At 44.1% G+C, this 12,403-nt stretch overlaps 2 protein-coding genes across 2 annotated transcripts in view; both read left to right on the top strand.

Moving 5' to 3' along the window:
• Window positions 1–12,190, top strand: part of TRPM7 (transient receptor potential cation channel subfamily M member 7) — a 67,877-nt gene extending 55,687 nt beyond the window's left edge. The window contains exons 28-40 of the mRNA XM_055002174.1: window positions 861–920; window positions 1,066–1,162; window positions 1,753–1,826; window positions 3,447–3,484; window positions 3,693–3,718; window positions 4,100–4,150; window positions 4,467–4,532; window positions 5,073–5,356; window positions 6,673–6,755; window positions 8,907–9,112; window positions 10,563–10,614; window positions 11,037–11,143; window positions 11,819–12,190. Of these exons, the coding sequence (XP_054858149.1) occupies window positions 861–920; window positions 1,066–1,162; window positions 1,753–1,826; window positions 3,447–3,484; window positions 3,693–3,718; window positions 4,100–4,150; window positions 4,467–4,532; window positions 5,073–5,356; window positions 6,673–6,755; window positions 8,907–9,112; window positions 10,563–10,614; window positions 11,037–11,143; window positions 11,819–11,949 (1,275 nt within the window). The 3' untranslated portion in view covers window positions 11,950–12,190. The remainder of the gene's footprint in view (window positions 1–860; window positions 921–1,065; window positions 1,163–1,752; window positions 1,827–3,446; window positions 3,485–3,692; window positions 3,719–4,099; window positions 4,151–4,466; window positions 4,533–5,072; window positions 5,357–6,672; window positions 6,756–8,906; window positions 9,113–10,562; window positions 10,615–11,036; window positions 11,144–11,818) is intronic.
• Window positions 6,851–7,693, top strand: LOC129345340 (oligoribonuclease, mitochondrial-like). Its single transcript, XM_055002450.1, has 2 exons — window positions 6,851–6,938; window positions 7,034–7,693. Exons 1-2 carry the CDS (start codon window positions 6,851–6,853, stop codon window positions 7,660–7,662), a joined length of 717 nt encoding a protein of 238 aa, XP_054858425.1. The 3' UTR covers window positions 7,663–7,693.
• Window positions 12,191–12,403: the final 213 nt, after the last annotated feature.

Below are 12,403 nucleotides of genomic sequence, written 5' to 3'. Positions count from 1 at the left end.
TTCTGCCATAGCTTGCATGGTGAGTCACAAGCAGGTTCCAGAGAGGTGGTTGTGTTAGTCTGCCATAGCCAACACAGTGAAGAATCTTTGTGGCACCTCTAAAAACTAACAGATTTATTTGTGGCATAAGCTTTTGAGAGCCAGAACCTTTTCTGTCAGGTGCATGAAATGTTGCCTTCAGTTGGCAAAGAGATTTATAGCCAAAGCTACAAAAAGCGGAAGGCTACAGGGTGGAGAGGAGTTGAGTGTGGATCACTCTGAAGTTGAGTGTAGAGCTTTTCTGAATACCACAGTACCGAGTATAGCCTTGTATACGCAACATGTATGTGCAGAGTTGCCCAGATATTCGAGTGTGTGTGAGGGGAGCAGGATCCTTGCTCAAGCAAGAGCCTCAAGTGTGCAATAAAGCACACGTGCAAAGTTTCTAGATCAGGGCTACAAATCTTCAAATGCCAGTTCCAAGCATTTTGGCTTGAAATCTAGGGCATTCCTAGCATCTAGGGCAGGGGACCCCAGCCTTTTTGATCCTGCAGGCGCCTTTAAAATTCTGATACAGGGTGGAGGGCACAAACACAGAATGGCTGCTGCAGGAGGTAGAGCCGACCACAGAATGGCAAGAAGTGAGGTTCTACATAACCATAATAGTAGCTCTTCACCATTTCAAGCAGAAGCTCTGTTTAATAGGACACCTTTTAATCTGCACAGCCAATCTGATCTCTAGCAGTCCATGAAAAGTCCACCTTGCCCTGGCCGCTTCCTGCAGGTGCCACATTGGGGACCTGGATCTAGAGTCTCTCACTTTTGGGAAAAGAAAATGTTTTGCTTTTTTAAAAGCCCTTGATTACACTTGCTTTTTACAGGAGCAGCAGGAAGACTTCAAAAAAGCGATTTTGGAAGGCGTGGAAACAACAAGGCATCAGGTAGAACAATGACTTTTCGGATTCTAATGCACCGTTTCCTCAAATATAGGTGGCAGTCTTGATACGCCACTTCCAAAAATGAGTCTCTCTCGAGTAGTATAAATGGAGCAATGGCAGATAACATTTTGGTCGGTTTCATGTGCAGGGCAGTAGTGGCACTGAAGGCAGCCTGCGACACGTTAGCTCATGCGGAGGCTTTACTGACTATCATCGCAGCTTGCTAGCCGCCCGTTCAGAGCAAAGTAAGTAATGTGCAAAAGCTGTCTTCACTTTCAGTCTCTGAATTTTGTAATCTGGATTCTGTTACACAACAATAGAGCTGTTGTAGCATAGTGGTTAAGTGGCTGGGCTCTGAGCCAGCACTCTGCTGGTTCAACTCCCACTACTGCTGCTAATTCTTCAGGTGGCCTTGGGTAAGCCGCTTCTCTCAGCTCCTGCTCCCAATCTGTATTGTGGGAATAATAATAACATTGACTTTGTTCACCGCTCTGAGTGTGACACTAAGCAGTATGTAAGCACGTGATTATTATTATTATTAATTCTCAGGCAGAAATACAAGCTCCTCTGAATCATGTGCGTTTATCATTGCTGTTTTTTTTTAAACTCTTAAAGTATGGGTAAAACCATCTTCTTTCTTGAAATGTTTTTCCTCCTTAAGACACTGCTGTTTTCCTCCTACATCCTATCCTCTTCTGTCCTTAAAACAATACCTTATACTGAAGCACTGGTAACATGCAAATTTATTTAAATGAACCCAATCAGTTAAAAAGCAGGTGCATCATTTTACATCTTTAATTGCATGGCAACCCTAATTCTGAATTCAATTTTCTAGTGCACAGTAAGAGCAGAAGGACTTCGGTTGTTGAAGATTCCCTTCAGGTAGATTCCAAAGCAGCCCTGCTCACGGTAAGGGTTGTGCGGTACTTCCAGAACGCTTTTCCTGAGTGCTCACGATGGAATCCAATAGCTGTAAAGATAAACCATAGTGGTTCAAAGGAAGGAATAGATGGAAGGATACTCTAGTGCTTCTTGGACATCTGTGCAAATAAATTGTCCTGCAACAAGGGCAGTCTCCAGAGCGACAAGTTAATATTTGCTGGGTGCATCTTTCCATCTCTCGTTGCTTAATAAGAGGGGTGACATCCAGTGTGGTCTTAAGCAAATTGCAACATATAGGAGAGGTTCTGCGCTGCAACCAGGGCTCATTTTGAGGGGGAACGCACAGGAACGCAGTTCCGGAAGTTCCCCAAAGAGGTCACATGTCAGGTGGCCCCACCCACTTGACTCTCGGCTATTTTTGGCCTGTTTTGGCCGGATTGGGGCCGAAATGGCCCGGATCAGGCCTCTGACGGGTGGTGGATCACTCTCCCACTCAGCAGCGGCCCAATCCTGACCATTTTAGGCCCCTTTCTGGCCATTTTCAGCCCCTTTTTGCCATTTCGGGCTCAATTTCGGCCCTGAATGGTCAGGATTGGGTCCAAAACAGCCAGGATAGGTGATGTCGGGGTGCAGCATATGCAAATGAGTTATGCTAATGACACACTTGGTGAAGTCAAGGGGCATGGCATATGCTAATGAGTTATACTAATGAGTTCCTCCCACTCTTTTTCTACGAAATGACCCCTGACTGCAACAGTTTGTGCACCTTCTCTTTGCAGTTTTGAAGGCTAATGGAATAGTGTTATGGTTACCGCACAGGCAGTCTGTGTTGAGCCTGTGGTTGCGTGTTTCCCTCTGCGTTGCAATCAGAAAACAATTTAGGTGGGCAGGCCATGTGACGTGATGGCTTAGAGCAGGTCTTGTAATTGTAAGAATTGTTAGCACACACCCTTACTCGAGACTGCTGAAATGGTTATGCTGATGTACTTCCTCGTCTCTTCATTCAGTTGCTTTGGGTGAGCAGCTGTGGATTATTTCTTTTGATCAGCAGAGCAACGTTGGAAACAATTTAAAGCTAAAACCCCCACCAGGATTTACTCCAAGGGTCCACAGCCTTTTTGAGTCTGTGGGCATATCTGGAATTCTGACATACTGTGGTGGGTGCAGCAATAATATGACAGCTGCAGGAAATGGGAGCCAGCCACAAAATTTGGCAATATGGGCTGCTGTGTAGAGTTGCTGCCTTCTTGTACTGCATTTTATGTTTTTATGTGGTTTTATTATGTGGTGTTACCTGCTTGCTTGCGGAGAGAGCGGGTTATAAATCTAATAAATAAATAATAAAATGGCTTCTACAGCTTACCTTCAGTCACATGGTGAAGATCCTGGTGCCGTGGAAGCAGTTTCTGCCCAAGCAATGTTTTTAAAAATCTGCACAGCCAAGCAAGACTCCACTAGCCAATCAGAAACCATGCTTTGCCCACCTGGCCCCACCCCCTTTCTCAAAACACTCAGCGGGCCCATAGGTACCATATTTTAATCCTTAACACAACCCTGTAAAGTTTCTGCAAAACTATGGCACTATACTGCTAACCCAGCAATTAGGCAGTGGACTTCAGAGATGTAACTTTAGTTTTTTCCTTGTAGGATTGGGTACAAGGCCGACCTTCATATAGCAATCAGATGTAAGTAAGACCTCTTGATGTTGTAACTATCGATATTTGTTCAAACCATTCTCTCTCTTTTACTGTGCCTTAGGCTAGTACATCGATAACTCTAGAATTGTTTTGTTAATATGCACAAATGGCGAGAGAGCACCAAAAAACCCCTTAAAAATTGAGAATCTGCTAATTTCTGATAACAAATAATATTTTAAATTTCTGTCACTGACAGGTCTTCTGAAGAAGATGCATTGAATGGTAAGTTGTTCGGTATTAAGGCAACAGTAGTGAATATTTCCATAAATTTATAACCTATATGTGAACATATTCAGTGCTTGGTTATAAAACAATTCTTCTTGTAGTTTTTAAATATATCTTTTGGTACTTCTGTCTCATTTTATGCTTGCAGTTGTCTAAGCATTCGTCCGCTTAATTTCATTGGCACTTGTGCACCCTTTCCACCACTTTGGGGGGATTGGGGAACCAGTCATTCGTATATGCAGTCACAATCCTTATTTGTCTAGAGTCGCTAGAATGCCATTTCTTTTTTAAATATACTATGTTATATCATTTTTTAAAAAAGAACAGGATACATTTTATAAATGTAATCATAAACTGTATGTGAATCTTTTCGTTTAGGTATTGCTTCTCCTTTCAAACCCATTCTGGATACCACCTACTATTACTCAGGTCAGTATTCTTAAAAAGCTATAGTTGGTGATAATAAGTGACAGCATGCTTCTATGAAGTAGTAAGAATAAGTGAAATAAAATAGCACTCTCAGTGTTTCACATGGACAACAGCCCTGTTAGGCTAGTATTATTACCCCTCTATTGCAGATGTGCAGACAGTAATGTGTAACAATGACGACAGATTGCTTGAAGCTGTATAGTAAGTTTGTTGCAAAGGCAAGATTTGTACCAGGAGCCCTGCCAGATCACAGCTTGTTGATAATATTCACTACACTAACCCATTGCTCTGTGTAATATTTTCCCCCTCTCTACAGCTGTTGAAAGAAACAATCTGATGAGGCTGTCACAGAGCATACCGTTCACCCCTGTGCCTCCAAGAGGTAAGAAGGCTTATTGTCAATACGGGCTTTTAAAGGTCAGGCAGATTATTTCCTTGACTGCAAAGGCCAAATATGAAATACTTGTTCTCCACAACATCTAAAAATAGGCCATTGATAGCCAGAGAATACCAGGAAATTATTATGGAAACATTCACTGAAACCAATTTCTTCTTCAAGCATCTGTTATGCTTCAGAATAAACAGCCCTGAAACATCCTGATGGCAGTGAACTCTGAAAGACTTTTATAACAATTGCAAAGAAAGCATTCATTAACAAAATGGCCACTGCTATGATATCTGGGGTAGAGAATGGCATTTTGACAGCTCTGGTTTTTGAATCACACATGGTAGCAGGCATTATCCTGCAGGCATTATCCTACTATAGAAAAGGCTAACCATGTTACAGGCAACTCACTTCCTACACTGGTGTGCCTCCAGAGGGCACTGCGGTACAGGGAAGCATAGAAGAAACAGCCTGACCCTCTGACCCTTCCTGCCTCCAGGCAACTGCATTTAATGTTTGTGTCCTCTGCCGTTACAGGAGAACCAGTCACTGTGTATCGTCTTGAAGAAAGCTCTCCAAACATCTTGAACAATAGCATGTCTTCCTGGTCACAGCTGGGTCTTTGTGCCAAGATTGAATTCCTAAGCAAGGAAGAGATGGGAGGAGGCTTGCGACGTGCCCTCAAAGTGGTCTGCACCTGGTCCGAGTACGATATTTTGAAGTCAGGCCATCTGTATATCATCAAATCTTTTCTACCTGAAGTTATTAATACTTGGTCAAGCATTTACAAAGAAGAAACAGTGTTACATCTCTGTTTAAGAGTAAGTTGTATTCTTGCAAATAGGTGGATCGAGCACACAATTCATCTGCTACAGGTTTTTTCTTCTATGGTGTTTTCTTGTGCGCGCATACGCGTGTGTGTAACAGAATCGGACAACTTCCTGTATCCGTGAGGGTTAATCTGTTCTCCAGAAAGTGGTTCAGGGACAAAAGCAAATTTTGCCCTCCAAACTGACCCCTCCCGCCACAAATACATGCTAGGACTCCATAATAATGTTGGTGCCATCCATCAGTAGCTGCTTCCCACTTATGAAGCAAACACACTCAGCTAAAGCATCATGTGCACATGTATGCACAGAACATTGTCTTATTTATATATCTAAATCCTGAACATAGCCCCAGCTTGTGGATCAAAAAAACTGCACAATGGGGCCCTGTATAGACTGGGGAGTCCGTACAAAGCTGAGGAAACCTCACCAAGTTTTCAAGGGGGGAAATACAAAGAACAAAACCTATCAATTGCTACTTTAGAAGCAATGTCTGTGTGGACACAGAAATATGTACTTATAAGTCCGAAAAGAGGTACAATCCCAGAGAACCAAGAATGGAAGACAGGGGGCAGAAGTCTCTCCTTTTGAGTCATCCTCGAGACTGTGAGAACTTGCCTGCTTGAACTGTCCCAGCTGGTATTTTGTAAGAGCCTGGAGGATGCCTGGAAAGGAGTGGGACAGTCTCCTCCCCAATTTCAGCTATTCTCTAGGCTGCGAGAACATGCCTATTGGGACTGCTCCAGCAGCTATACTCTTGGTGCTGTGAGGATATGTGGAAAGATGGGGAAGAGACAGCGTTACAGCTTGGAAAAAACTTGTTGCTACAAGTAAGGTTGTGGGCAAACCTTTTTTGCTAAATGTGGAGAGCCAGTTTGGTGTAGTGGTTAAGAGCGTGGGACTCTAATCTGAGAACTGGGTTTGATTCCACCCACTCCTCCGCTTGAAGCCAGCTGGGTGACCTTGGGCTAGTCACAGTTCTCTCAGAGCTCTCTCAGCCCCACCCACCTCACAGGGTGTTTTGTTGTGGGGATTAAGTTGTCCTGAAGGGTAGTATTTAAATCGAATGTTGTTGTTGTTGTTATTAAAATTTGACAAGGATATCAGAGGCTGGGTGAAATAATTTTTGCAGGAGATGTATTCAGCCTACAAGCTCCCACTTTGGCCTCCCCATGTGTCATAGCTTCAACCTTTTGTGTGCATGAAGACAGAAATACAAAAAAGTTGTACCCATATAGAAAATGCAAATGTAGCTATTGGCTCTGTTCTCCTTACGAAGGGCTGTGGGTTTTTCCCCTCTTTATCCCTAGGAAATTCAGCAACAGAGGGCTGCACAGAAGCTCACATTTGCCTTCAATCAGATGAAGCCAAAATCAATTCCATACTCTCCAAGGTAAGTAGTATAACAGAACAGTGGTCAGTCTCAAGCCTGGGATTTTAAGTGTCCAAGTATGGATGTTCAGAGGTGGCATTCTCATACTCACCCGTATGGACCCAGTTCTCTATGCATATGTGGTGCCAAGTTGTGTGGGAAGGGACACACTGACAACACCCCCCCTCCCAGGGCTCATTGTTGGTATGAAGGACCCAGCATCCAACATCAGCAGACACCAATAGCCAGGTAATGATGCATTAGAATGACCAAAGCAGTTAATATTCTACTTGCCTGAGGGGGGTGCTGGAGGGACACGGAGGCGCCGCCATGGCAGAGGCCGGCCTGGGTGGACCTGGAGATGACCAGCTTGGATATTGAGAAAGACCAGATCATCAAGATGGCCTGCCTCATAACCGATTCGGACTTAACTATCTTGGCTGAAGGCCCCAACCTGATAATCAACCAGCCAGATGAACTACTGGACAGCATGTCGGAATGGTGCAAAGAGTATCATGGGAAGTCTGGCCTTACCAAAGCGGTGAAAGAGAACACAATATCTCTGTGCCAAGCAGAGTACAAATTTCTGTCTTTTGTCCGGCAGCAGATGCCCCCGGGACTCTGTCCTCTTGCAGGAAACTCGGTTCATGCAGACAAGAAGTTTCTCGACAAACACATGCCCCAATTTATGAAGCATCTTCACTACCGGATCATTGATGTGAGCACCGTTAAAGAGCTGTGCAGACGCTGGCTCCCAGAAGATTACGAGTTTGCTCCAAAGAAGGCTGCTCCTCACAGAGCTCTTGATGACATCCGGGAGAGCATCAAAGAGCTTCAGTTCTACATAAATAGCATCTTCAAGAGGAACACACATGAAAAGAAAAGGAAGCTAGTGGAAAATGGTGAAAACGAGAACTCCACCCGTTGATCTCGTAGCCCTCCTCACTCCTTAGTGAAAGTCCAAGACCCCAGGGTGCTTTCTGGCACGTCCAAGATGACGGCTTCTGTGCTCCCTGGCTTCCCTAAGTTAGTTCAGAGTGATCGAGCCCCAGGTGCGACTGTTCTTCTGCGTTTGAGCTGTGGGCTTTGAAGCTTTCGCAGTTGTTTGCTTTGGGAGAACCTTTTGCATTGGAGAATCCCTTCTGGTTGCTTTTAGGCACCCTCTTTTGCTACTTGCCTGTGAATCAGACATACCTAGGACTGTGTGTTTTCTGAGATTCCACTGGGGACAAGAAGACCCCTAAAATGTGTATTAGTGACAGAATTTGGGTTCCTGAGAATCTCCACTATTGTCCTAAAAAAGACCAAATTTCTAGCCCTTATTGAACGAGAAGATAGCTTGAAAATGTGTGGGCGATGCCTGCTGAAAAATCTCCAAGGCCTGTGTCCTTGCTCTTCCCCCAGACTCAAACAACTTGTGTAAAATAATAAAATGATAGAATAAGCTATGCAAAATAAGAGGGGACGTGCAAATGTGTATAATTTCCATAATTCATGCCGCTTGTAGAACTGAGCTTTTCTCAAGACAGTACTTGGATTACCTTTACACAAAACTTCAATCTTTGATCATACCACTGATCATTAATAAATCTGCTGAGACTGCCACAAATGAAATAAAATAAATGTTCCTGCCTTTTTCAATGTGGCTTTTTGGTGAGAAAAAAAAAAACCATGATATAGCAGGCTTATTGGAAAAAATACTTTGATTACATGGCAAATTAAATGGCTAGATTTTATTGCACAGGGCTACTGTAGTAGTATTTTGCACTGTGTTCTCAAACTGTCATCATCACGAAACTGGATGGTTCTTAAAGTGGAGCAGATGCAAAATTCAGCACGGCAAAATGCTCGTTTGATGGAAGTGGGCAGGGAGAAAGGAACTGAGTTGGGCTATGCGCTAAGGAAAGGTGTTTTTTGGATTCGGGGGTCTAGAATACCATCTGGAAGGGGTGGGAGGAAAAATGCAGTAAGCAAATCATGCTTAACTTTGCTGTGGATTGGGATACGGTGAATTAGCCTACACTTCTTTGGCCAAATGGAAGAAGGAAGATTTGAAACACAGGAGGTCAAAGGAAAATGTGCACCTACTTAGAGATGTGGGTATGGGATTCAGCGAGGCCTTTTGTAGATCGTTTCTTCCGCACATTACCTCGTTGTGTATTTTCTATCAAGATTCCTGGAAGTGTTCCTCCTCTATTGCCATTCGGCCGGGCAGTGGTTTGCGGTCGAGGAGTGCATGACAGGCGAATTCAGGAAGTACAATAACAACAACGGGGATGAGATCATCCCAACCAACATGCTGGAGGAGATGATGCTGGCCTTCAGCCACTGGACCTACGAATACACTCGAGGAGAGCTGCTGGTCTTGGATCTTCAAGGTAAATAAGTGGTGGCTTTGGTAGGGGTGAGGGCCACACCTTCTCTTGTGAATGTGTTGTCGAAACTTGGGCGTGCAACCTCGCATTGTGCCCAGGAGGTCGTTACATTGAACAGAACAGTAACACATTTCATTGAGCTTGAGTTCTGATTGCATCCACTATGCCACGAATGCTTCCTGTTAATTCATGCCCTCCCTGCATCCTTCTTTGTGCATGAAAAAGAAGTGTAGGGTTGAATGAGGAGTAAGTGTTCCGTTAACGGAAGGCACTTTCAACAGCAGAACAGCGTCCGTTCCCTTGTTAGCCCATCGCTTCCCCCAAAACGCTGCTCCTGGGGAAAAGAATTTCATGAGGGGCAAATGAGGAGGGGGAAGGGGGAACTGGCAGAAATTACACCCCCCCCCCTTCCATTAGTGAAAAATTTAGTCTGGATCCAACCCCTAAAGTGCATTCCTAGGCAGAGTTGAGGAGGGGTCATGGCTTAGTGGTAGAGCATCTTCTTTGCATACAGGAGGTCCTGGGTTCAGTGCCCAGCACTTCCTTTTAAAGAAAGGTGTGTGGGGGGTGTGTGGCTTGGGGATATCAGGCAGGATCAGACATGAAAACCATTGACCTGAGACCCTGGAGAGCTGCTGTCAGTCAGAGTAGACAATACTGACCTTGATAGACGAAGCCTCTGACTTAATCTCAGGCAGCTTCATTTAAAGAGGGGGCTGTGGATCAGTGGTAAAGGCTCTGCTTTGCATGGGGAAGGTCCCAAATTCAGTCTCTTTAACTAAAGTAGTGGTGCCTGAGATCTTGGATCGCCACTTCCAGTTGGAGTAGACACTGCTGGGAATAACGGTATAAGGCTGCCTTCATAATTTTCATAGCAGGAAAAAATCCTGAAATGTTGGTCATGATAAATGAGTTCTGCAGAGCAAGGCAAGAGCTGTAAAGCTTTAGCTGAGTCCGAGGAGCATCTGCTTTGCATGCCAAAGGTCCTGTGTTCAATTCCGGGCATCTCCAGTTGAAGAATCTCATCTACTGGGAAAGACCTTTCTCTGTTGCTGCCCCCAGAGAGCTCCTACCAGAGTTAGCACTACTGAGCCAGATTGACAACTTGTTTAACTTGGCAGTTTCATTTAGGGAGATACAAACAGATGCTTTGAGTGAACTGTGATGAGTTGTTGAATTGCTCAGAATTGTGTTCCTGCTGGTCAATAAGCACATTACATTAGAATGCAAAGAAAGGAAGTGGACCAAATCCTTCTCCCACCCCCGCCCCCGTGCCATTTAAAAACCTCTGAACCAAAAAAACTGCAGGCCTCAGGGAGACTCAAATGATGCATGAACAGTGTTAATTCCCTTTCCTTTAGATGTTAGATTTGTTCTTGCTTGGTTTATAAACGTTACGATCTGTTGCTGATCATTAACTCACAGGTTTATAGCTTCCTTTTTTCTTATGAAGGTGTGGGTGAAAATTTGACAGATCCCTCTGTGATAAAAGCTGGAGAAAAAAGGTAAGCCAATCCAGATTGTTCCTACAGCATCAGAAGTCATGAGACCATGTGTCTGTGTGGCATGCCTAGAGGTCACACACACACACCCTTCAATCTTAGCCCTACTATAGATGATGGAGTGGCAGGTTGGTGATGATAAGATCTTTAGCTGACCCACCAATTTAAAGTTTTGTAAGCCACTAAATTTAGCTTAGTGTTAGTGTTGATGGAATAATGGCAGTCATGCTTCACACTGGGAACAGCTACTACTACACTCTGGGAAAAGATTTTTCTTGTTGCCTGAATTATAACCTAATTTCCGTATCGCTAGTAACAGGAAAAAGAGGCAGAAGCACCCTTATATATTGTTGGTTGTTGAAGACCACGTAGGATATTTAGTATAGCAGGCTACATACTTTTTAAACACACTCTTTCTTTTAAAGGTCAAGTGATATGGTATTTGGGCCTGCAAATCTAGGAGAAGATGCCATCAAGAACTTCAGAGCGAAGCACCACTGCAATTCATGCTGCAGGAAGCTTAAGCTCCCAGGTAACGCTGGTGGGGCTCCATTTAAGGAAGGGAAGCATTGTCTTTTTGTAGCTACATTTTGTAATCAAGCGGAATTTTTGTCTCTACATCTCCACATAAAAGAACTAGTTTCCAGGTTTCTTCAGACCCTGATATTTTTTTCTTTTTTTTTTTAGAGGTGGGGTGGGGTCTGAGCATATGCGTAGTCTGCATGCTGGTAAATCAGGTGCTGCCTTGTTCAGCTAAGAATCGGTCCAAGTCCAGACACTTGATGACAAATTAAGATCATGCATCCCTCTCCGTATATTTATCAAACAGCTGTGGATCAGACAGAAGAGCTCAGTGTAGCTCTATGGGAAGCCTTGACTCTGGTTTCCACATTGGCTCCATACATTGAAGGAGGTAGTGCACTGTCAGTTTAAGACTTGGTTTAAATCCCCTCTCGGCCATGTGACCTTGGCCCAGTCACCATCTCTCTGTCTAATCTAATCTCACTGGGGTTGTGAGTGCAAAATGCAGGAGAAAGAAAGCTACATACACTGCAGCCAGCTCCTGGGAGGGAAGAATTGGGTGGAGATGAGAGAGCTGAGATGCAGGCACATGTTTACTCATCTTTTGAGATGGGGGGGTTCAGTTGGAATAATTGAATAATTGTACCCTGCCGCACGCCCCCCCCCTCCCATTTTGTTTTGATAGATTTGAAGAGGAACGATTACACCCCAGACAAAATCCTATTGCCTCAGGATGATTCTCCAGAACTGACTGTTCAGCCTGGGAGCTGCACCAAAGAATCGGGCTCAGCAAGTTCGAGTCACCTGATGCTGTAACGACACGCATGGCTCTTTCGACTTTAACCAAACACTTGCAGAAGTCATTGGGTTCTTGCCCATTTTTTCCTGCACTGTTGTCTTGATGGAGAAGGTCATCAAAGCATAAACCACACAAATGCAAAATGAAATTTTGTGATGACTCTGGTACAGTGAACTGGCCCGTACTACAGCAGGGAGAAGGAGGCGTTGCGAACGTATGGGAAAACACCTCTGGAGTGGGTGGTCAGTGATTTTTTTTTTTAAAAAGCTGAATGAAATTAAATATTTATGAAATAGCTTTTTAAAGAAACACTTTAGCAGAAGGAAAACTTGACATTTTAGTTTGGTCCTTGGAGGGGGATCTTTTTTTTCCCTTCCCTCCATCCAGTAGTGCAATATGCCCTTGACCAAATGATTTTGTTTTGTTTTGGATCTAGTGGTTTTAAGGCAGACCAGTAGGGCTTTGTGGCAG

This window comes from Eublepharis macularius, chromosome 18 (genome assembly GCF_028583425.1).
Source record: "Eublepharis macularius isolate TG4126 chromosome 18, MPM_Emac_v1.0, whole genome shotgun sequence".
In the NCBI taxonomy this organism is placed as follows: domain Eukaryota; kingdom Metazoa; phylum Chordata; class Lepidosauria; order Squamata; family Eublepharidae; genus Eublepharis; species Eublepharis macularius.
This window is presented reverse-complemented; position numbering and strand designations above follow the sequence as displayed.